At 40.0% G+C, this 25,919-nt stretch overlaps 1 protein-coding gene across 6 annotated transcripts in view; it reads left to right on the top strand.

Moving 5' to 3' along the window:
* The window catches only part of EYA2 (EYA transcriptional coactivator and phosphatase 2), a 98,186-nt gene that overhangs the window by 48,366 nt on the left and 23,901 nt on the right, over window positions 1–25,919 (top strand). For all 6 annotated transcript variants that reach the window (XM_074605174.1, XM_074605179.1, XM_074605176.1 and 3 more), the window contains 5 exons: window positions 1,226–1,342; window positions 16,326–16,393; window positions 18,359–18,536; window positions 20,163–20,290; window positions 20,757–20,840. In XM_074605174.1, the coding sequence (XP_074461275.1) occupies window positions 1,226–1,342; window positions 16,326–16,393; window positions 18,359–18,536; window positions 20,163–20,290; window positions 20,757–20,840 (575 nt within the window). The remainder of the gene's footprint in view (window positions 1–1,225; window positions 1,343–16,325; window positions 16,394–18,358; window positions 18,537–20,162; window positions 20,291–20,756; window positions 20,841–25,919) is intronic.

The raw sequence follows: 25,919 nt of genomic DNA, 5'->3' as shown, positions 1-25,919 counted from the left end.
ACACATGTTCATTCGCTGTCCAAATAAACGTCCTGCGTTTCACAATGCAGCATTGTCATCTTGTTGCTAACTTGTACTCAGATTGCATTGCAGTTAGTCTCACCTAAAGCTAAAAGTGGTGATTTTTATTAGACAAAGCAATATCTAGGAGAACTTGTTGCCAACCTGAGCAAATGCAGACTTGTTGCTTTTAAGAGTCATTAAGCTAGAAAACAGCATGTTTGGAGAAAGTTGCATGAATTCAACTTGTCTTTTGGCAGTTTTGCCTACAAGTGCTAAAAGATGACAACAGCCTGGGAAGTATATAAATCCAAGGCCAGAACATCAACAGCGTCTTTGTTTAGTCCCAGCACTCAGGGTGTGTCCAATGGCCGTTTTTTGTTTTGTGCAAATAGGCATGCAAAGGAGGGAAGGATCACGCCCAAAGGGTTCATAATAAGACGCACCTTTCAGCTGTTTATTTTAATAATACAGCTGTACAATCTCGGCAGCATCTCAGAATAAAATATCAACCCCTTTCACTACCAGCAAAGGTTTCATCTTGCAATGTTTAATTCAGCTATTGCTGTTCCCCCTGTAAATTGTCAGTTTAATTGCCTGATTTTAGTAATGAAAAGATTTTTGTGGCTTCGGGGCTTACCTATTATTCCTGAACTGTATGTTATATCTAACTGAATAGATGATAATCCTCCTGTATGACTTGCCAATAAATATTTTGCTACCAAAGCTGAAAATTTAATGCAAGTAAAAGACAATTCTGTTGAGAACAGAAGTCTTGAGGTTATTTTGCTGAAGGTCCTGTTGTGTTGTTAATGATTGCTTGCATCTGATAACCGTTCAGAAAGTTCATGAGTCAATGAGTTCGTTTAATTCTAGAACAAAACTATTTGTTCATAAATTGTTTTTGAAAACAATATTATTTATGGTTGTTTCCTCATCTTAGCAAAAGTTCATTTGGGTGTGCATACAGGATATAGTTGACTCAAATATTATTTGTGATTAATTTACTTTACTCTGTTACTGTAGAGACCTGTTCTGGTAATGCAGATAATTTAAAAAAAAAAAAAAAAAAAAGGAAAGAAAGAAAGCACAGGGAAAAAAGGAGTTTATTAGGTTAAAATCTAGCTGAATAATTGTTAATTCCTAAACTTGCTTTTTATGCCTTTATATGACGAACACTCATGTTCTGCTCTTGGTTTCTTGGTTCCTACTCTATGCCCCGAAGGCATCAAAACAGAGGACAGCCTGAGCCATTCCCCAGGACAGAGTGGGTTTCTCAGCTATGGATCCAGCTTCAGTACCCCGACCGCCGGACAAGCACCGTACACATACCAGATGCATGGTGAGTACAGCTTGGTGCCTTGCTGGCACCAAGGATGTGGTGTAAGAAGTCAGAATCCTGTACCCCCGTATTAGACCAGTTCTTCTTCTTTTGCAATTACAATGAAAAGCTTAGGTACAGACAGGCAGAGTAGGAGGTAGGTCTTCACAGATCTGTTTTGCTCATCAAGGAATTAATTTCTGCCTGAGGTACTGGATTTAGCACTAGAGTATCCTAGCAAAACTTCACATATGATCAGTATAACCTTTGCCTTTCTGCAGAAACTGTGTTTTCTTTTTTTTTAATTAATATTGTGGCTGCATACCTGGGATTGTTTTGTTAGTGTGAATTCCTAGATTCTGAGTGGAAGCAAAGCAAAGGTGGTTTTACACTTCATGCAAACAGTAATGTTAGTATTATGCTTCTGCCCTATGCTGTCCTGAACAAACTGCCCTGTGGTTAAACTGATGCATATTCTCTCCACTAATTTTGTTTTTTAAAGCTGACACCTTGATACTAAAAAAAAAATTTTTACTGTTAAGATATAACTAATACCTGCTAAGATACATCTGCCTGTTCTAACTCCCAAAGTACCAGCATCGTTAATTACCTACAGACTGCCCAGGTAAGGTTCAGAAGAGCAGAGCTGAAAGCAGCTGGTTTTTCCTCAAGGTTACTGAGCTAAGGTTTAGTAAGTTTAGAATAACTGTTTTATTGTTGTCAGAACAAATAATTAATTATAAATTAATCAATTGGATTCCCTTAAGTCTTCAAAGACAGTGCCTTCTATTTGTAGCTTTATAACACTTTGTTTTGTTGTACAACCAGGAATGCCAAAATATACTTGTATTTCTAAAAATAAAACTTGAAGTTCTTTTCTGGTTATTCCATTTGAGAAGCTGTATGAAACACCAACTCTCAGGATACTGAATGTTGACTTGCCAACTCCAGGAAAGTTATGAAGGGTTTAAATCTGAATTGCCAAGAAGTGTAAAGTAAATGAAAATGGTGGAATTTCATTTGTGATTCCCTTCAGCCCATTTCTAGCGTGGTATTTGATTTCTTTGAGCATTTTGGTGCTGCTGGTCAGAAACCTGAAGTACATATGGCAGATTTTCATTGTTTGGCTGGTATTCCGTGTGCTTTTTCCTCCAGTATGTACTGTTCCTGATCTTCGTGAATTATCTTAATATTTATTTATTTATTCATTTTCCTGGGACTGGTTGAGTCATTAAGCATGAATTGAATGATTACTAAAATGTGGTTGTACTCTGTGTAATCTGAATTTAAAAACAGCTGTCCAGGCAATCCTACAAAGAATGATGAGAAATTCTAATGCAACAATAGCAGACGAGAGGAACCATAGCATAACCATTTCAGCTGTATCTATCATTTTATATACAAGAAGAATAATATGTCCTTAAAATGTCACTGTCTCTGTGCCTTCACCTTGAGTCCCCTGGCAGTTCCGTTCCTCACCTGTAGTCGTCATATTCTGAGTCCACTTTGGTGTTTGTATTGAACTTGACTAGTAAAAAATAAAGATTAGATTTTGTCTCCTCCTAAACCTCAGCACACCTGCATTTGAAAGTGCCTTGCATTAAGCGTGAATTGCCATGACTGCATGAACTGAGACAAGCATTAAAAAAACATTTCCAAGAGATCAAAATGCGAATATTCTTGCTGTTTCTTAGCAAATATCTTAATTACTGTCAAAGATGTGACAGCAGCACAAACGAAAATACCTCAAGTAGTTTAAAATTGCCCAATTTAGGTGCTGGTGAATGGGAAGAGTCAGAAAGCCCATCAGTCACACAGGCTAAACGTGTGGCACCCTTTCCTGCTGCGGCTATACATATCCAGACTCGCTAGTTTAAAAGCAGCTCAGGTACAACTTCAGCAGCTCTCCCGTCAGCAGTGCTAGTCTGTCCGTCCTACATGCACATGAGCTCTCTGAGAGGCTGTTACACTGGAGGAAAAATGTTACTCCAAGAGGAGTGACTTCCCTGGAGGGCAGGTGAATGCACACTAGGATAAAGCTCTGTCTTCGCTTTATCCTTCCCTCAGAGGTTTTCCAAGGACTGGAAAACCAAAGAGGAATTGCATGGTTTTCCCAAGTTCTTGTAGAAGCCATGGAAGGGGAGAGAGATCAGGTCTCACAGTTTGCTTTTTGATATTGCTGGGAGGCTTTTTTAAAACCTCTAGGCAAAATGCCCTTTTGTGTCATTACACTCAACTATCCCCCTGGCAAAACCTTGTCAGTGCACTCAATTCTTCTGCACCCTGAATGTGAAACGTTGACAGATGTGTCCACTTCGATTTTAAGTCTGAGAGCAAATAAAATCCTAAACAGTTAAGGAAACTAGGAAACAAGGTAAAACCCATTTTATTCTAGAAATTATTTGAGAAAGCTGAAGACTGAGAGGTGACCCTCTGCTGAGACTTCACATGCTAGTTTTGTCAGAGCACATATTTCTAACTCTAAGGTGATTTTTGTGGCTTGAATTCCTCATGGAACATGCTGGAGACACCTGGGTTGAATGTGGCACAAAAAATTTTTAAAACCCTGTAGCCTGTGGTTGGGGTTTTTTTGTCACCTTGACTCATTCAAGCTTCATGTGTCCTACTCCTAGCAGGAGTTCAGTTTTTGGCTTCTATTTTGCTCCTTGAATGTATCAATCTTGTCTTGAGATTGTGTTACACTGTCAGCAGCACTTGAAACTGTGGCTTTTGCTGCCTTAGAAGATCGGGGTATTCCTGTCTAGGTTTCTATTTTCTGTTTCCCCAGAACACAGCTTCCACATGTGCTTTGTGTTAGCTTAGATGAATCTGAGCTGTTTGAGAAGGCAAACTCTTGACTCACGTGGGACTGAAGTTTTTAAGATGGCCCCTTTGTTCAATCAAGAGGTTTAGACAAGCAAATTTTGTGCATCAGCACTTGAAAATGTTACGCTTGCAAACAGTAGTGACACAACCATGTGTTGTACCAAAAGAGTCTGGGAGGAACTTCATGGATATGTGTATGAGCATGAATGTGCCCAGAGTGCTTTCAGATAATGTTCCCTTGGGCGATGCTATGGTATTAGATGAAAACACTTCTTTTCAGGTTTTTATGCCAGGAAGATCATTTCAGCCAGCTCACTAAGCCTATAATGCAAAAGAAAACAGAGGAAAACAGTTTCTGCAAGTGGCAGGTGCTTACTTCAAGGCAAAGGGAGCAGGAATAAATTGGTCTTCCTGTTGTAAACAAATATTTCCACCCTTCCACCACTGCCCATGAGAGCAGCAGTCTGAAGCTCCCTGACTGTACGGTTTATTTACCTTGCTGAGTGCTATTGAAAGGTTTGAGTGAGAAGCCAGGAGCCTTCCTGTGCTGAGTGCTACCGAGGAATGCATGCTCAGTGCTTTCCCACGCCACAACACTTGGGGGTGGGGAGGTGATCACTGCGTCCCCCTAATGCGAGCAAGCAACTCTCCATGCCACCCAGCTCCAGGACCACTGAGACTTTTGCCAAGTTCACATCAGTCCTTTTGGTCACCCTGTTGCTGACCCAGGCAGGGACTTTAGGTGGTGGGCTAAATCAGCTGAATAGGGCAAATTTTTGTTTACATATTTTTATAAAATCAAATTTCAAGGGGAGTTTAAGAGTTGAGCTCTTAACCCCCACTTCAAGGACAAAATGTTGAAAGAGAGATCTTGAAGAGGGTGACATCCGGGGGATCAGCAAGGAAACCTATCCCCAGGAGTGTGTGCTGCTCAGTTTTGTATTTTAAAGTGTGAGGAAAAAAATTATTTTCTTAAGTTAACCTCTGCAAGTATTGTAAGATGGTAATAGATCAAGCGCAGCAGTGAAATAACTGGTATTGTTTGCCTACATTGAGAGTAAGCTTCCAGAGCAAAGTAGTGAAGACATCTGCAGGCAGGCATGGGTGGTCAGACTATGAATCTTGAGCAGATTGTGCAGCCTGTGTGAATCCTCTTTGCTTTCCCCTCATTTATGAGTTACAGGGTCCAGCCACCAAGTAGGCACCCATTGGAGGTGTGTTACACCAATCACCAAGGAATAAATGACTTCTTAGGCAATACTTTTTCTCATAGGGCTCTAGGACAAATGTTCTCCTTCAGTAAGTGCCAACACAGTTGTTGGTAGTTTGTTTGCTCTCATGTTTCTGTGGTACCAGCACTAACTCTGGCTGGGATACATGTGTCAGGTTGCAGCCTCAGCTCCCTGATGGGCTGTTATCAGTAACATGGTACTTCTGAGGCCAAATTCTGCTGTCTTAAGTCTGTTCATTTTCATTACAAACACAGATGGTGAAGGTGTAATGGGGTAGTGTTCAGCTTTTCTTGTTTAACTCCGATTATCAACTGTATCCTGGTTCTTGAGCAAGAACAGAATCCACTAAAACACAAGAATGAAGATAGAACACACTTTTGGTCACTAAGTGTTACAGAAAAAAACCCCTATTTTACAGCCAGCCAGAAGGGGGAATCTATTTTCATGCTTCCCTAGCATGAAAATAAACTAAATGTGGAAGAGTTTACAATCCAAATAGCTAATGCAATATGTCACACACATATACAGCTAAAAAAGATGGGATTGGCAAGTTCCATAGCTCATAAAAATGACATGAAACTGTACCACAAAGGTACTATAGATTGAAATAATGGTTTTAATTGCCATGTAACACTGGATATGAGAGTATATCGTCAGACTTTGAGTAACATTCAAATAGACTGAAATCTGGTATCTGCTTATTTACTCTGATGGGGTGACTTTTTTCTCTCTCTTTTTTTTTTTTTTAACCAGTGCTGTATATAGTGTTGTTTCATGTCATTATTGTATTTACAAAATTAATTAGCTTCATAATGAGGTGAAGATATTTGAAATATGCATGTGACCAGTTTGAGGATGCCACTCATTTTTAGCCATGAATCAGCAGAGGAGATAACAGTTCCTGTTAGATTTTTGTCTTTAAAGTGATACATTTGTAATGCTGGTAGGTAAATGTTGCTTCAACGTTTATGCCATTTCTTAAGCAATCCTCATGTAAGTGTACAAATACAGCACCAAATCCCCAAACAACATCCTAGACTAGATATTAGAAGTGTATTGTGCTTTTTAGCACACATTTTTCTAAGTTTACATTTTCTGACAATTTAGCAGTTCAGTGATTTGCTCAGACTTTTGATAAAATTATTATTCAATGATAGAAATTGGAACATAAGACACACAGATTATATTCAACTTCTGCCCCAAAGAACTTAATCATCTTAACTGGCAGTTGAGGAAACTGTCGCTGCTGAGGGTGGGGGAGAAAGCTTCAGAATATAAGAAACTTATCATTTAATGAGCTATGTAAAATACAAAGAGAAAACTGCGCCAGCACATTAGCTAACATGGAGAGCCATCAGCTATGCAGAGAGCAATAGCAGCCAGCTTATAGAGCATTTCCTGTGGTCGCATGAGCATGTGTTACCCCTTTATTGCGCATCAGGCCATCTCTTCTCAGCTTGTCATTAATTCCTAGACAATGCCTTGCTCTTCAGTTATTATTGCTAAAATGACAGCTGGTATGAAACTATGAAGTTGCACAACAGTTAAAAATGTGGCCAAAGACCACTGTGGATACTGTCGTTGGGCAGGAAAAGATTTGACCACTTTTTTTTTTTTTTAATATCCAAATCCATCTACCCACAAAATACTTTTTACATGACAAAGGAAAATTCAGTTATGTAACTGGGATAACTTTCCTTTGCCAAGGATTTGCAAAGCAGTATTGAGTTCAGTACAGACATAAATTTGGGGCCAAAGACATACACAGTGAAATTCTTTGCTACTGCTGAGCATTTGTTTTCTTTGTAGAGTCCATTCTGATCAGCTGTCAAATAATGAATGAATAGAAAGCGGCATTTCTTTTGTGCAACGCTGATTTGAAATGGACTAATTATGTATGTTTCTTATGTTTGTGGAATGAATTGCTTATGAATTGTTCTCCTGGCTTGAGACCAAGTAAAATCTGAATATTTAATCAATTGAAATGTTTTCTTATGCTGGAAATATTTTGGCTCTTGTTAATATGTGGATAACCTAGACAATTTTTTTATACAAGAGAGGCCTGCATTTCTTGCAGTTTGGTGCCAATTTGTGTGTTACATATTTAATATGAGTCCATAAATATCTATTCCGCATGAAGTTAGCTCTGCATGCATTAATTTTGCAAAGGAAGTGGCATGTTTAATTTTAAGCTTGATTCTTTAAGTACTTGGTGATGAAATGTGTGAGAAGAGGAAATTTCAATCTGCACTTGAGAAATGTGGATCACAGTTTGGCATACAGATGCTGAGTCCATCTGAAGTCCCAGAAAATGAAGGAGAGCGAGAGGGTGTTCTCAGCAAACTGTCACTCAGATGCCTTAGATTCATAAAATTAAAACCTCAGTAGAAAATGGGTAGTCTCTTTCAAAAGCTTCTGCTTCACAGCTGGTTTGCATTAGTTGCAGTCTAAAACTGTGACAGTAAAGCTGTGCTTCACTCCGTGGTGAGTTCAGCAGGGAGAGGCCTCTCTTCAGGAGGGGTCTGACCTCACTTTTTACAGTGTAAATACAAGGTTCCTCAGAATAACAGCACAGCCTCCCTTTCAAAGAATTTTAAACACCAGTGGCTGACCACGCTACATTTACTTTGTTTTAAAATGAGCCATCTTACAGAAGAGGGAAGTCAAGGGGAGAGGCAAAGGTGTTGACAGTGGTGCACTGTAAGCTGCAACGATCTATGCTACTGCTACCCAAGGAGAAAACCCTGCTCTGACTTTTCCCATTTACTTCTTTTTTTGAGGTTCCATTCAGAACTCATTCCTTGGTCATTATCAAACAAGGAGGGACTTGGGAAGAGGATATGCTATTGGAAGAAGTAGACACCGGGGTGGGTGGTCCTGAAGCTAGGGGAGCAAATGTGTGTTTGTAAGAGAGAAATGGGCTGACAAATCATCTATAACTTCTGCTCTGTCTGGACTCATCAGGGTTTTATCGTCAATGTCTCTGTCCCCGAGGAACACCAGGTTTGTGGTAAGGCTTAAAGCTGTGTGGGGACATGGGTTCTCATGGCTGAAGAGCACCCACGGAAGTAATGGCAAAATTATGTTAACTGAAGATATGATGGTGGTACAGCGAAAATCGGGAATCTTTTCCGAGGCAGAGGGTTTACTTTGGAGGTATCTTGCGTCTGCTGTCGGATGAAGTGCTCAAGAGGAGGTTTCACCAGAGGGATGTGTGGAGGAGGGCTCTGCCCACACCCAGCTGTCTGCTGTGACGAGCTGGCTTGCGCTTCATGAGGCTACATTCTTCTACCTTGTTTCCTGTGTTTCAGAGTGTCTGTCCAAATCTCTGTGCTTAAGAACTACTACAGGTAGTTTTAGAAGGATATGTTTGAGTGTAAGACAAATCATTGTTTCACTGCAGGAAGTATTGGATAAAATTCTGTGGTTGTCCTGTACAAAAGATCAGACTTGATTTCCATAAAGTCTAGCTGCTGCTTGACTATCTTGGGAGCATTTGCGGAGGTCAGATAGAATACTCAAAATGTGGTTAATGAGCAAACTCAGCATAGAAACAGTCACAGAGACTCCTGTTTGTGGATTTTATTTTCATCACTTTTGTAGGATGTAAAAAAAATACAAACTCCAACCCCAAAAACAAACAAAAAAACCCAATCATAGGATGGTAACAGGTTGGGAAATTATTAATTTGGCCTTGATTATTCAGCTTATAGTGCAGTTGGCATAGAATATGCTAAAATGTTATAGAAGCTTCACTGAATAATTGATTCAGTATACCACATGATGTTTTCTTGAAAATATCTAGAAGGCAATAGAAGAGCTAGTGTTAAATTACATATCAAGAAACATCATACCTGCATAGTCAAGCACTTGAAAGTTAGGAAACATCAGATTCATGATGCTGGTGCAGTATTGGTACTGCTTTCTATTGTATCTCATCTCCAGGCACTGCATGAGGTAATGCTCTGGTGGAAAAAATAGAATGCGGTCATATGATCAAAGACAGTGATGTTGTTTGTGGACAAATAAGGTCTGACCCTGCTTCATTTTGTGCAACTCAGGAGTTTCGTAACTCCTGTGCTGCTGTTGGATAATGCTCTTGCATGGCTTTTTTCTATGTAATTTGGATGCACTTCCTATTTATGTTGGTGGGTTTAAGCACTGAAACTTCTGCACTACAATACTGTGACCTTTATGATTTATGAGAATTCCTGGACTGTCTGAAGAAAAGTCCATTGACAGTTATTGAAGATAAAAAAGGAGGATGTAAACTTGTCTTAGTCTGTAACTGGCAGATTAATTGAAGTGAACAAGGCAGTACCAGGGCAAAGATCATTCTGGTTTTGTCCTTTTTTTTCTGAGCATCCCCTGTTGTCCATTGTGGGTTTTTTCCTGGAGGCACTGCAGTACTGAAGCAGTGCATGGAGGGCCTGGAAAAGTCTTGGGGAAAATGCCTGGCTCTAGAGTGTTCGGTTGAGAGTTACTATGATCCTGAGTAATGGGTCAAAGAGTGTAGACACGCTGCCCAGCTTGCTCTTATCTTTTCCATTCGTATTTAGAGATTCACCTTACTCAAGGGGAAGGGAATTGCTAAATATGTGGCTATGTTCATGGGCCAGAGATTTATTCCCAACTGCATGACAGCAGATGTTATAGGGCTTGTTAGATTTTAATGCTGACCTGGGAACTGGAATCTCATAGCCACTAAACAGCACAGGAGGGGACAAATCCAGCTTTCTTTTATCATGTCTTGTTATCTGTCGGTGGAGGATTGTGTCCAGGATGAAACTACATCTGGAGGAATCTTTAATCTCTGGTGTCCATGGAGTGACCCAAATAAAGTCAGTTTTGCTGGTTGTTTTTTCAACAAGGGGTTGCACAGAAACAGTCTACATTGCTGTTGTAAGGATGTAAGCTTTTTGGCCTAAAACATTTCCTTCTGATTTGTTCTTGAAGACAATCCAGTGTGATTTCCTTCTATAGCTGCAGCATCATTTGATAGAAGTGGTTAAAAGGAACATTTTCTCAAAATATAATAAAATGTAATTGCTTTCCCATGGTTCAAATCCTGAGAGTAAATATAAACCATCCCAGCACTTTCAGCACCATTGTTGAGCTGGATTGAGCTATACAAGTGACCAGGCTCAACAGGATGGTAAAAGCCAGGCCCTTAAAAGTGCTCTGGTCATCACTTATTAAAGCTTTTGGAGGCTCTGTGGGTTGAGTACTCCCAGAAGCAGGCAGCAGGGGAAGAACTTTGACTCAGGAAAACTGTACTGTGAAATGTGTTTTATATCACCATTGAAAGTGCCCTCAAACACCTGGTCAGGCTAGCAGGACTGAAGGGGATCGTAGTGGGAGACAAATGGACATATCTTAAATGGGTTGCATGTCTGAGAGTATTATCTGCAGGAGGTGTTCATATGCTTCTGGGAGCAACGTCCTTTAATAGACACTGCTGATGTCAAGTGCTATAACATTGCAGAATCATGCTTTTCATCTAGGTTAATATAGTGTGCTCTTCCCTATACTGTCTGAGCCCTTCCAGACAGAAATACAAGACTGTTTTTGGAGAAGGTTTCATTATGCCTAATGGCAAACAGTTGAGCAGTATGCTGCAAAGTACGTATGGGTTGAGTTTTTCTTCTCCTTTAACAGGTCGGATAGTCTTGAAATACCTCCACAGCTGACAGCCATGCAACATTTTATGAGTTTTCTTGCCCAATAAATGCAGGCAGATGTTGTAGGATTTGGAACCTTACAAGGCACTGGAGTATAGCTGCTGGGAGGTAATTTTGATGAGTGCTTAACCTCTCACTAAAAAAGTAGCAGCTTGGAGAAGGCAATATTTACTGCAGGAAACATTAGCTTGTCAAAGAGCTAAAGCACTGCAAAGAACCTTTCTGAATGACCATGGAAGTCTTCAACCAGATGTTCTTCATAGCATAGAGTAATGCACACTCTGCTGGGAGTTAGACTAAGGCCGTTCCTTGCATCACTCTCAGTCAACATTGTTTCCTGTAGGAAAACAGCTTGCTGATGTAAGAATACACAAGCCATTATATACAAGCTTGTAAAATATCATGCAATTCAGCTGAACCCTGTAGGCATTTATTTTAGTAATGCTAAGTGATCAAATAATCCTTTGAGAGAACTCTCCCTGGAACCAGTATGTGATTTGTCTACAAGTTAGAGGAAACGCTTGGATCTAAGGTTTGTTGTTCTATTTCAAGTATATTCACAAGTGCCTATGGAAGCCACCCTCCGAACACCCTCATCTCAATCCAGTGTTGCATCTTTTGAGTGTTCATGGACTCACAATTGCTGCTGGCTACTCACACAGCTGTGATAAATGCCCTGGTGTTCACCTGTGTTGAAGCTGGCTATCTCCTTCTCTGATTGTTGATTATTTCTTTGAATACTGGAAGTGCAAGCCATCTTTTCTTCTAAATATAGCAGCTTATTCTCTTTTGAGGAGTACAGGAGGCTTGGAGAACACCTTCGTGATGTCAGGGCCCCACTGACCTGTGAAATGCAAGAACACAAACCTGATTTTCAAAGCTTGCTGTGGTATTGATCTGAGCTATACCACAGGCCCATTCTGTCTCTGTAATCACAACTCCCTAAGACACCAATATTCCTATGCCGTACTGTGTATTCATAAGCTGAAAGAAAGCTTTTTTTAACAATGCCAGAGCTTAGTTCCAAAGATACTGAAAATAACCGTGAATATTCCCTTCTTTCCTTTACTTGCTCTTACCTGGAGGGGAAGAAATGCAGCCTGTTATTGCAGTGACTAAAAGGCAGAAAGGAGAAGCTGGCATGAAAGTTTTTGCAGGACCACAGTCCAGATCACACACCATTAAAACTATCATTGACCATGGCATAGATTTTAAAATACTTGAATTAAAAAGAGAATGAGGGGAAAATAGCAAATTAAATCCAGCTGTATGACAACAGGGATATACCATCAATCAGCTCACAAAGAGTTTCTCTATATATGTTGCTCTTGGACACTCATATAGAGAAGGGCCACATCTACTTATCAAGCAAAAGTCGTGACACTGAATATGTACAACATATGCACGCCTTTTATGCGGTGTCTTTTCATGCAAGTGTGTTTGTGATAATACATACTTTACAGGAACGTTTACGGTACCATACATCAGAAGAGCTATTCCACTCTAGAGTCCAGATTGTTTTATTACCAGCTAAATGTTCTTTAAGCTACCTGTGAATGAGGGCATTGTGACATTTAGCAACTGGTTTGATTGAACACAGATGTGAACCATATTCCATATGGAGAAGATCCAAAGGGAGAGATCCTAGGCTTGTTTCTGATTTGCAAGTAGGAGTTTGAATGCAATTACTTGACATTGAGCTACCAAGATAGATGGAAACAAATGGCTTGCTCGCACATCTACAGTATTGCAAACGTAAAGTCAGCTGCAGTTTGAGATAGTGCACTGTCTTCAGAAGTCAGGGAAAAAAGCCAATATATGCGAAAGCAAAAGTCCTATAGAAATGGGCAGTATCCACTCAGAAATGGGAGGGGGCCAGGCATTCCTTTACAGTGCTTACCAAGAGGCTTCTTAGGCATGCCCCATGCCAGGTAAGCACCACTTTTTAATGTCATTCCAGTTCAGCCATGCCAGTATGCTTGATAATTTTCCAGCATTTCTTGAGTGTAAAATTTACTGATGCAAAACTGAAATTGCACGTGGCAGAATTAATTTTATTATGTAAATGTTTATTTCTTATCAACAACTTAGGGAAGAAAAGCAAACATTTGGGGCCAGTTCTGATATGTGTTCTGAACTGATGAATTCTATGAGGCTGCTCACAGAAACTGTAACTAGCAGGCGTCATTCTTTGCTCATGAAGAGAGAGGGTTTATCCTTCTCTTCATTGCCTGTGGTGCTTGTTTGTTTTTCTTTCATTTGAACTGATTGTGCATCATTGAAAACGTGGTCTCTCCAGTCTAGCCTGTAAAGTGAAACAGGGACTGGGCTATAGCTGTCCCTATGAGACAGCTCTAGTCCCTGAGACAAAGGTTGAAATGAAATATTTCTGAACCTGAATCTTCAAGGACTTTCTTTTCCATGCAGGTAATTGATTTTTTTTTTTCTCACAGCTTTTCATGCACGTTCAGCTGGGAAGAAATTCCAAGTTTTTACTAGCTTTGGTTGTTTGATTGTCTCAAGGACTCTCAAGTGTCCTTATCTGTAATTGTTCTGCTGTAACAATACCAAGCTGCCAAGAGATACTGAACTTAGCAGCTTTCAAGGTATACCTTGGGGGGACTTGCATTCTCCGAATTCAGTGCTGTAGGGGCAGAAAAAGGGAGTTGTGTTTGATCTCAATTTAGACGAACTATGCTCAAATGATACTCCTGCTTTGTAATGATACAACGACGGGGGCCAGAATAAGTGAAAAACCTGAGTTGCCGAAATCTGCTCCCAGGCCTGTTGAGCTTCAGGCTGTAGGAAATACCAGTCTTAAGCACTTCCACAAGTATTTAAATATGCAGGTAAAATGTCAGGAAGTTTAGTTTCTGTCTCTGCACCACAGTCCTTCCTTTTGAAAATCCCCTGGGCAGAGGGAGCCAGACTGCAGCAGTCTGTAGGGACAGCTGACCTTGGACCTGGGGTAGCTCAGCTAAAATGGCAAAAATATATTCTACAAAACCACAGTGTAAAATCCACCACATAAGGTCTAGTCACAGTGTACTGTGGGAGGCTATGGAGCATGAGTCATTCCCTGCATTTCTACCCTCTTCTCCCTGCTCACATACCCGCCCTGTGCGTGCATGGACACACTTGCTTTGTACAGCTGGTGCAAAGTTCAGAGTAAGTTCCTTTCAATTGTGCGGATCTTTCCTTCTTTTTATAATTCTTTCATACTGTTTGGAAACCAGGAAGCTATGGTATCATGTGCAGGTAGCACAGCAATAAACATGTTCTCATCACAATTTACACATAAAGCGTGAGTCCCTTGAGGTAACTCATCCCCCTCTTGACAGCTTTAATAAAGGATGATGGATTGTTTCTAAATGACAGTTTAGGAAGATCAAAAATTCCCCCCTGTATTGTTTTGAGCTCTGGTGTACAAGAGCTGTTTTGTGTTCTGTGAAAGTTGTTTTTGCCTGTAAGCGCTGGGGCTCTATTACTCCCCTTCACAGTGGTGAGAAATGCTTAGTTACCACAGGAATATATTCATCCTGCTGCATACTCGTGACTTTTTGAAAAACTGCAGAAAAGCAAAGCCTAGTGTGAGCAGGAGGTGGGGAAAATGCCAATAGCTGAATGCGTTGCTACCTTTGGGATGCTTCTCTGGGCGGTCTCCCTATATGGGTCGTGGGGAGGAGGAGGGATTGGATACTGCTCCACCCGGAGTTGCCTCCAAGGGGTGAATGCCAGGAGGAGGCATCACCTGAACCCACCTGCACTGGCTTAGCTCCCCAGCCCGCATATGCAGGGGTCTTGGGCAGACACAGGCCTCTAGGTGCCTGGCAGTCACCTGCACCCTCTTTTCCCCCTCTCTCCCCTTTTCTTTTTAAAGACTACATGTGGCAGCAAATTAGTTCTGGAGGGCAGAGTCCCCCCTCTTGTTTCTTTTTGGCTTGAGATTTATATCTCAGTGCGTGTGCTTTGTAGCTGCACTTGGCAGAGTGGAGTTTGTTCAGCTGTCCATTCCGTAGTTAATCTGGCGTCTTAAAATAAAAACAAGCAAGTGGATCTTTGGAGAAAGGTTGCCACATGAAGACGTGCAGAGAGTCATATGGTTAAAACAGCACTGCTCAAAGTCATTCACATGGTAAGAAACCAGGTAAGAAAAAAAAAAGGCTGAGTGCCAAGTAGGCTTGGTCTGATGGTACATCAAGGTGACAAAATGAAGCCCAGACAAGAGCTCACTGTGGCCATGCGGCACCAAAATCATACCTCTTTTACTGTGGAAATAGTGGGTCTGAGTGCTCTTTGGAGCCCGTCACCTTCCATTGGGATGGAATATGGCATAGTCCAGCTTTTGCCTCCTGTACATGAACAGCCAGTCCTTGGAGCAAGCACTGTTGCAAAACACTGGAAGAAGATTTTTAGTACAGATTCTCATCAAACCATACAAACTCAAGAGGAAGTTCTCCACTCACATGAAATGCAAAATTTTGAAATAGAAAATGGCATAGACTGGAGTTTAATCAAGGCTAGAACTTGCCAGGGGTGCAAGATCCAGAGGATGGGAAGCTTGCAGGTCTCCTACCACTTCCCTGCTGGGAGGCAAAGGAGGACTGTTCCTGCAGATCTTTTCTGAACCTTCATCTCTCCACCCATGAAATTTTTGTGGTAATGCCTTCTCCAGCTAAGGAGGCCTGGCTGGACATCAGCTGCTTCGTTTGGGGCAGAGACATGTAAAACTCACCTGTCCATCCTTTCTCTTCCTAACATCCCAGGATGAAGCAATGTTTTTGCTCCCTGCCGTCCCAGAAATCTCAGCAATACTGTTCTTATGTTTTGGATATCAACACCAGGGAACAAATTTTCCCAGTCTTCTAAAAATTCCCAGGTACCTGGTCCATAAAGACACATTCCTGGACATACTTACGCAGGAGTTTTCCTACAGGATAAGATGATGAAAAATACTCTTCCATTATTTATTGTAAAAAGAAGTAACTGAATTTTAAATTTGGGTTGAATCCTCATTTTCCAGCTTTGTTTCCCAGCTCCATAAATGTTTGTTTTAGTGAATGTAATAGTTGTCTTTGAATACTTTTCAGTAAGCAGACCTCAGAAGTAACCCAAAGTCCTTACAGCCTATATTTGTCAAGATTCGTGATACGCTTTTTTTCTAGTGAGATGGTACTTTACTTCCTGTTGGAAATTATTTTTGCTAAGATATCCTGTTATTTTGATGGCTGGTGTGTTTTATGACCGTGATATTCTTTCCCTTAGGCACAACAGGGATTTACCAGGGAGCCAATGGCCTGACAAATTCTGCAGGATTTGGTGCTGTGCATCAGGTATGGTTCAGCATTTATTATTGGCAACTTTGTCACTTATTTTAAACACTTGGAAGCTTGGTAGATCAGAGAGATTATTCTGCTCTTTACATGTATTTGAGGAAGGTACTGCCGTGTGTTTTGGTTAACACCATTCTGCTTTACTCCTGTGGCCTGTCTGTTTGATGGACTTCTAATTATCTTGATTAATTTTAAGATGTGTGTATCAATACACACACTTGCACAGAGCGCAGTCCTTGCAGGAGGAGGATGCCCCGGCAGCCTCTGCCGTGCTGCTGTAGCAGTGCCAAGAGTTTCATCATTCCTCTGCCATCTTACAACTTTCAGATGTTTTCCACCCTCTACAGAGAGCTCTGCTTCTAGGATCCCGTCTGCTGTCTTGGCACTGTGTAATAAATATGAACAATTTGAAAGAGGCATTGGCAAGCCCTGATGGATATTGAGCCATCTGAGCTGTCTGTGCGCTTCCTTCTTTGAGAATACACCTGTCTGTGGGCTTCATGCTTCAGATACCTTGATAAATGTGTGTGTATAAATAAACAGCATGCATATATACACAAGACAGATGTTTTTCAGTAGCAAATGGTTCTTTTTGATTGGAGCAAACAAATGAGTACACTGTCCCAGAAAATGTGTTTTGGTTGGCCGATAATTTCAATTCCTTATTTGTAAGGTGAATGTTTATTTATATTTTTAATGACAACAGGGGGCAATTTCTTTATTACTTCAGTTTTGGCTAAAAACATCAGCATTTGCTGGTAAAAGTGCATTCGATTGAAGTATGGAGGTTACACAAAAAGAGAAAAAATAATTGGGCTGTTTTCATTATTTTGTGATATTCTTTAAGAGAAAACAATGAAATTCTCTCGTTTCTTTTTCAATTTAATTGTTATTATGACAACTTGAGTCTTTGCTCTTGAGAGCTCCCTGGTGACTGAAAGTTAATGAAATAGCTGTGTCACAGACAAAGATGTAAGCTGTTAAGGAGGAAAGTGCTTTTAGTCTTTCTAAAGACTATTTATTATTTAATTTTTTAATACCAGAGACTAATTAGTATTTCTGAGGGAATAAAAACCTTTTGCTGGAAGACAATCCCCGGAGCACGAATACAGTTCTCTGTCTGAAAAAGCAAATAGGTGGACAAGAGCAGGAGTTGTAATTAAAATGAAAAGAAGCAAATTAAACGTTTCATGTTTTAATTGTCCAGAGAGAAGTTTTATAATCTATTGCACTGTCCTGCTTCTCACAAAAAAAAGACCATATGAAGATAATGGTATGAAATTTGTTTGGGAGCCTTAAAATCAAGACAAATGGTTTTGTGATACCTCAGGTCCCCACGGTCACTTGCACCTCATATTTTTAGTTCATTTTTCTGTAGGTGGGGAAGATCACTCAGGCATTTAGTTATTGCTGAGATAGTTGGGACAATCTCAACTGTGAACATTTCTGCAAAACAATTGTTGCTTCTTTTTTTTCTTCATTTTTGTAACCTATTCTAACAGTTGATCAGAAAATGTTGCTGATCATAGGAGAACACAGTCTGTTTGGCTCCTTCCCTCACCCAGTTATCCATTCTGTTCTTCTGATTTCTGAAATTTTGTTGTTTACAGAGACTATGTGTTCCATCACGGCCCTTATCAAAAAGCTGCCCTACTTCACTCCTGTGTAAAATTGTTGAACTCTGTAACATGAAATGTGTCAGTGCTGATAACTAAAATCCTATAGAAAAAGCAGAATTCACCTGATTTCAAACCTCTTCTTGATTAGTTGATCCTAATAAAATAGGAGTATATTTGGGAAAAGCAGAAATGTAATTTTGTAAGTGAATGAAACATGGTTCTTCAGTGAAATATTTGTGAGCCATGAGTTGCTTTATGTGCAGATAACGCTGCCTTTGTGGTGCCTTACTCATTTATAAGATAAAACCAGATACACATAAGTTAGATGTTTCTTTTTTCCTCAAAGGAATATTCATCATATCCAAGCTTTCCTCAAAGCCAGTACACACAGTATTACAGCTCTTCCTACAACTCTCCATACGTGTCTGCAAACAGCATCAGCCCCTCAGCCATCCCAACCTCCACTTACTCTCTGCAGGAGTCTTCTCACAATATCACCAGTCAGAGCACAGAATCCCTGTCTGGTAGGTGCATCTCTTCTGTTTTCAGTTTGGCAGTCTCAGCCACCTGTAGACATAAACATTAAAACCTTGTTGTTGGAATTTTTTAAAATACATACATTTACATGGATAAATCAGATTACCTAGCACTTAACTGTTCTGCTTTCACAGTGCAACACGGGTTTTTGGGAAGAGATTAGAACGTCCAAGCTCTGTAAAACCATCCTGTGTTTTTTCATGAGTATGTGAGGTTTGATCTCTAAAGGTAGTACAGAAAGATAAAACAATTACATACAAACCCCAGATCAGTACTGAGGACTAATGTGGGTAACAGTGGGTTCAAAACAGCCAGCCCCGCTCTGAAAAAGCCCCAGAGTTTCCTGACTCTCTGATGACTTTTTAGCCCACATCTCTGTCAAGGTTTATATTCACCTCTTGCAACAACATGTAATGTATGTGTTCATAAAGAAGTACATCAAGAGAAAGTCCCTCTTTAAAAAGTCAACACAAACTGTTTGTCTAAGTTGAAAGTTTAAGATGAATTCCATGCAAAAAGTCTTCAAAATTTGTGGCTTCTGAGGGCTTAATTTTTAAAGTCTCAAAGCTTAAATGGTTTATGGAATTACTGACGGATTATGATCCTCCAATGTACTGTTCAAGTACAATCTTCAGATATCACTTCCCTAATAAAGTTTTCATTGGCATGCAATAACATTTATATAAAACACCACATAATTTGTGGATGATCACAGTATACGCCCATTGTAGGTCTGCTGACTTGTGAAACAAATCTGAACATCTGTGGTTGCTCTAAAAGAAAAATAAACTAATATTGGTTTTTAAAAAGAAGCGATCACAGATTGCTCTAAAAGCAGTTGGAGGATTTTCTGTTCCTTAGATCTTATCTCAGCCTTTTTGAGAAAGGGTGATTTCAAAAAGGCTTGTTAGGCACAATCCAAGCTTCTCTGAAGAAGAATATGGTTATTCTAGGAAGCTGGAGAGGCCACAACTTAGCAAGGTGAAAAGAAAAATATGTTTGAAAAGGATTTGTAATGTAAGGTAAGTGAAATCTGGACAGGTTTATGAAACTCAAGCCAATCAAAACAGATACTTTATACAGGGAAGTTCACCTTTGACTGTCTCTTCTCAGTTGTGTTCTAAAATACCATCCTCTGTGAAATAGAATATGGCTAAACAGGCTAGCTCTGTGTTTTTGAATAGAAGTTGATGTTGAAAGTATATTTTTAATCATGAGCATTCATCAAAATTAAAAAAAAAATGTTCAGAGATTGAGTTGGTCTTCATTTCCTTTTCCATTGCCTTTCTAATTTCTCTCTTGAAAAGCAGGGGGGGAGTAAAATTCAAAAAGCTTTTTTTTTCAATGAAAAATGTGATAAGGTTTTTGAAGTGACACGTCCATTTTAAAATGTTATATATACTGTCTTGGTGGTGTTTGAAATTGTTTTAACAAATCTTATGAGTTAAAAGTTATTTCTCTAACAATGTCAGCTGTTGACGTGAAAAGAGTAAGACCTTCTGATGGTGTTTTCACAATGTTTCTGGTGCTCTCCACGAAAAGGTTTCATGCTTTAATTATAATGATAGAGTGCAAAATTTAAGCTTACAATGGAATTTCTTTTTTCATATTAGGGGAATATTCAACAACACCAGCAAAAGATATAGAAACAGACAGACATCACAGAGGGTCAGATGGCAAGGTACGAGCCCGGTCAAAAAGAAGCAACGATCCTTCCCCTACTGCTGACAGTGAGATTGAGGTAATAACTTCAATTTATATTCCTTTACTAAATCCAGCAAAGATAAACAGTTACATCTATTAGCAAATCCCACCGTCAGATTAGTGAGTTGTAAGAGCCAGAATAAAAGGAGTAATATAACTGGAACCTACAGGCGTGGGCATCTCAAACTATTCTTCATATGTACATCTTTTTCCTTTGGGCTTTTTATATGTCTCCTGTTTTGTTCCCCTGACTTGACCTGCAACAGAGGATTTCTGTGGTTGTTAGGAGAGCAGACTCTCAGGATGACCAGCACACACGTAGTTCCAGAATTCCTGATGTTTCATTTTTCCTGCTTTACAAAGCATCTACAGTCAGTGCTCCAAATGGGTTTGAGATCTTAAAAAACTCTAGTCAAACAGGACATATTTCCTGACCGAACAAATTCTTGCAATTGCTTAATATGTAACTGTATTTCTTTTTTCCACCCCGTCTGTCATCACAGCGTGTGTTTGTGTGGGATTTGGATGAGACGATAATTATTTTTCACTCCTTACTCACGGGAACCTTTGCATCCAGATATGGGAAGGTAAAATTTAATTTTTTTAGCATTACTGCTTGTCCAGCCAAATTGCATCGGGAACTGTGGGGGCAGCTAATGAGATGTCTTTTCAAACAGATGCTGCCTATTTTATTCAGACACATTTGTATAAATATGTCCTGTGGCATTTCCTTCTAACATGTGAAAATTCGATTTACCTCCCTTTCATGTTGCAAGTAGCCACTTGTTTTTCAAAAGCTTGTATTGTTCAGCTGCTGCTAGATAGGACATTGGGATGTTATTCAACGTCTGTCTCCTGCAAAAGAGAGCCTATCAAGCAGCAAGACAGCATTAACTCTACCCTGAATGAGGTAACACGTTTTTTGTTAGAAAGGTGTTTTCTTAGGAATCTCAGACAACTTTTTAAGAGAGATCTTTTGTTGGTCAGTCTAGGTTGCCATGAAGAATACTGACTCTTCTTTCCAAATGGCTGCTGAAGGTCACATTTTTAAGGGGTTTTAGGAACCATATCTTTAGCTATCCATACTTTAGATACCCCCTTTGAAATGCAGGCAGTTCCATTTTCTAGGCAACTCTCTCTGTGGCTCAACAGACTGAACTTGGCTGCTAAGGAGAAAACGCTGCCTCTTGGTTTTAGTGCCATGTACTTCAATTTCTTCCTAAGGCAGCTTTTTATGATAAACACTTAAGTCACTTTGAATTACAGAATGTCAAACACTTTTAAATGGGTAGGAAAAAAGACAATATCATTGCCTAATTAAAGGTGGATGACCTAGTTGGCAGCTGTTTCCACACATGGCTTTGAACAGTCAGCTTCATCAGGAGACTGGAAAATAACCCTGCTTCTCTGTAGAAAGCAGAAATATGATTTGACATCATTTCATGGCCTTACCAGCTGTACTTGTTTTACGATGGTTATAACAAGCTGAATGTGTAATTAGTAAGATAGATTTATTGTTTGCTGTTAGATGTGCACAGTTGTAAGGGATATAAAATGGTGTTTGTGGTGTGGAAGTCTACTGCAGCACTTGGAATGCTGCTAACACTTCTAACAGCACCCTCTGAAAACCAAGCACGTGTTTCCAAGCAGGGATTTATTCAGACCCATGTTGTACAAGGTAATTGAAGCGGTTACTTTTCCCAGGGAATGTGAGGTATACATGTGTAAGCTCAAACCTACTGCCTGCAAAAAATAGAATTAGGCAGGATCAGGAAACATAAACTTACGGTGTGTAGATCTGCTATGTGGTCATGCTTAGCAATGGGTAGGGGCTGCAGTATGCTATGGAGAATTCCCTTAATGGGCTGATTTTGTTGTAGTGTAAAACCTTTGATGCCTTCATCTGCTGCCTCCTGCACAAGTTTAGAGGGTGTGGGGTTGGGATCTGCTGCACGGGGGCAGATGGTGATGGACCAAGGGCTGTGATGGATCCATGGAGGTGAGAAGCACTGCCACTGCAGTACCTGCAAGCTCTTATTGATGGGCTGCCATAAAGGCAAAACCTGTCATTTCTAGAGCAGCTCATGTGGGGATGAAGTGGGATCAGGGGGTGGAGCCAGAAATGGTTTATCAAAAGCACTTATCAGTGGCCGAGCTGTTCCTGTCGGCTGTGAGAAGGCCTTTAAAGTTACAAAATGACAAACTTCTGTTGTCCGTTTCCTTTATGCAAATGTAAAGAATGATACAAACAGGAATGGTTTTTTTGAATGAATGAATCACCTTTGCTATTAAGTTATAATGGTCTCCTTGAGAAACTTCTCTAGAAGGTTTTTTTTGTAGTTCTTCATTTGTTTCATCAGTATTAAATTCCTCAGGGCTTTCCTATAAGGGAAATGATTGTGTTATAAAAGTATTATAGGCTAACGGCTTGATCCAAAGACAACTGGAGGCTTTGGTGGGCTTTGGAGCAGACCTTAAACCAAGATGGGAATAGAGCAGACTCAGACAGGCTGTCCTGGGAACTTTTAACAGTAACACAATTCAAAAATGTTTAAGTGAGCTGAACTATCAAGTAAAAGTGAAGCAGTGAGCCAGAGGTTAAGAGAGTTTCAGAATCTTTTACTTGAATAGGAAGTGTTAATCTCAAAGTAAATTAAGTATTAAGGCCTAAAATTCTTATTTTTGTCTATAATTGATCATAAAAGATTCATGTGCCTGTAATTTGGCATGCATGTGCTTTGAATTAAATCTCATTCATGGTCGTCTTGGTGCTGTATGTCTTCCTCCAGGAAAAAGTGTCAGTTTATATGTTCTTCACCATTCCCCTGACCAACATTAATGTCTCAGTATCACCCTGTCTGTTGCACTGGTAAAGCTGCTGCGCAGCCTCTCAAAAATTGATCAAGCTGAAGAATAACACCTCTTTCTGGGGTGATTTTTCTGGGAAGAGGGGAGGAGGAACATGAACCATAGCTTCAGAGATTTGGATCTAAACTCCTGTGTCCTTTAGCTACAAAATCTCAAATGGTTCTGTGTGTTGTTCCTTCCTTGATGACTGCAGCAATAGGGAACTCCAAAAAAATCTGATTTTCCAGGAAAAAAGAAAAAAAGAGGGGGAAGAATTCACAAAAAGGACTATTAATTGTAGTCGTATTATTAATCATTAATGCTTCAGTGTATGTTTTCTTACCTGATTCCATGTGAAAATTCTCTTTGTTTGTTTTCTGAGGGGAACCTCTATGGTCCTTTCAATAGAGATGGGCTCCTCAAAGCACAGACAGTTCACCTCAGGTGTTTAGAAATTAATTTGCTGATGGCGTTAATAGAAGTTAAAACACAAAACTTACTTAAGCTTGAAGGTGAATGAATAGCCCAGCCTAGGTTGCCCCTTTTTTATCCCTTCTGCCCAAACTCTTTGCTCCATTCTATGTATTACAGAGTCATCAGACTTTTGGTCTTAATGTCTTTCCCATACGGTCACTGCAGTATAACCTTTATAGTGGCAGTCAGTGGCCTGCAAATTCACATCTCCTTTTGCTTTCTTGCCTGTGGTTGAATGGACGCGTACCTGCACAAACATGTGGAGTCACGGTCTAAGTGATCGGGGCAGCAAAGCTGTCAAACCCAAGGAAATCTCTCCACTCTTTCATTTCTCAGCAGGAGGCCCTCTGACAAAGAAAAGGAAAAAAAAAGCAGCAAGTTCCATAGCCAGTTAACCCTGCATATTATGTTCAGGAGGTTTTAGAAACCTGTTCTACAGGCTTCTGATCACTGCATGGGTGCAGAATATTTACCATGTGCCTAGAGACCACAACAGATGTAGACGATCATTATAGCTTAATGTACTGTCCACCCAGCCCTTTTAATCCCTTCAGGCATGTATAACAGAGCTCCCATTCAACAGGAAGATGGCTGCAGTCTTTACTATGTCTGCAAAGATCTGCCTGCCAAAACACTGACTAAACAGAATAGGAAAAATGGGTCAAAATCTGTAACAGTGCTGCTGGAGTTTCACATCAGTTAGGTAAAAGTCAAGGGGCTTTGGCCATTTGTTTGAAGCAGCTAGGTGCAATACAGAAAGACTCTTTTGGTGGTATTAATTCAGACACAATAAAAAAAGAGATTACAAGCACTCCCATGCCAAAAAAAAGTCATGAGTCTGTTCCCCTTTCCCTGACTGAGATATTTGCAAGCTTATTCCATAATGTGTATTGTCAAAGCATTAAAAAAAAATAAAATTGGAGATTCATTTTCGTGCTTTTCAAAGGACTAGTATCAAGAAGAAAGGGGGCACTGGGTGCATTGTTTTCCCTAGCTGTGGGGTATGTGTGAAACTAATACCTTAGTATTTCGTATTGTTCCCAGAATGTGTATTCTTGTTCTGTGTTGGTACACTCCTTGGGATTTTAATGTCAAAATTAATTTTGAGTAAAGTAAAATCTGGAGTTAAAATTCATCTTTACGTGCAAGTTACTTTGAAATCCTGGAACCAAATGGAAAGGATTTTATTTTAGCACTTACTTAAAGAACTGAATACATAGGACAGTCTAAATTCTTGAATTGTGTTGGATTTTTATCAGTACTTTGACAAGGTCTGCTGATACCTGGGAGTTAGGATCTATAAAATTCCCTGTAAGATGCATAGCAATTTCTGAGGTTGTTCAGCATCTAGAATTGGCTCGAATTAAGAAAAGCATACTGCAAAAAATAATAGAGCACATTATGTCACAGTTGTAAATCAGTGTTGTGGAAAGTCATGTTCTACATTTTAGTTCACGTTAACTGAAAGGTGTTTAGATTGCCTGTATTACGCTGTGTCCCCGTGAGCCTGGACTATGTGGTGGCTTTGCCTTGAGTGGCCACTCTTGCTGCTTTCAGTGGGGACTTACAGTTTGCCTCGTAGTTGCTTGATTGATGTAGAGGCTGTTTTTCAATGATAGACATATTTTTTTGTTGCTTTTGCATTTCAGAATGGCAACATGAGCTTTATCCAAGTTGTAAGCAGACAGGTATCAGTGAGGTAGAGACAGGGCATGTGCTCAAGTTTCCAGCCTGTGTGAACATGGGCTTTGCCTCTCTGATGAGGGACTTGCAGTGGCGCAGGTACGTGAAGGACTAGGAGAGTGTCCTCCAACGATAGCGGGGCTTCAAGACCTTTTGGACAGAGTAGCTAAAGTTGCTGCTTGGCCCAGTTGAGGACAGGACATAAACATTTCAAGCAAATGTCATAGCTGTTGTATGTTGGCTGGCTGTGAACTGGACTGTCTTGTTCTCACCAGAAATGATGTTGTCGATCTAAGAAACCTTATTTCTCAAAAGTTTCACTGGCAGTTAGATGTTATTACAAAAAGTTTTTCTTTAAGTGAATTATAATTTCCAATTAAAAAAAAAGAAGTCATTGAAAAGTTCCTGCTTGGCTCTACTCGAGATCCTTGTAAAACCCTAGGGCTGATTGAATGCTTCAAGTAGCTTGTGCTTTTCCCTGCTTTGTTCTCTCACAGGACCCTAAAGCCAGGACCTGATTGAAACACCATAGGGATTTAATCAAATCTGATGGTGATTCATGCTTCTAATGGCCGAATCTGTCCTTTACTACTTTACAAACTGAGAAGGAATAAAACCCCATTTTATTGCTCGGCTGTTAAAAACTATTTGTAGAAGTTGCT

Source organism: Larus michahellis, chromosome 12 (genome assembly GCF_964199755.1).
Source record: "Larus michahellis chromosome 12, bLarMic1.1, whole genome shotgun sequence".
Classification (NCBI taxonomy): domain Eukaryota; kingdom Metazoa; phylum Chordata; class Aves; order Charadriiformes; family Laridae; genus Larus; species Larus michahellis.
This window is presented reverse-complemented; position numbering and strand designations above follow the sequence as displayed.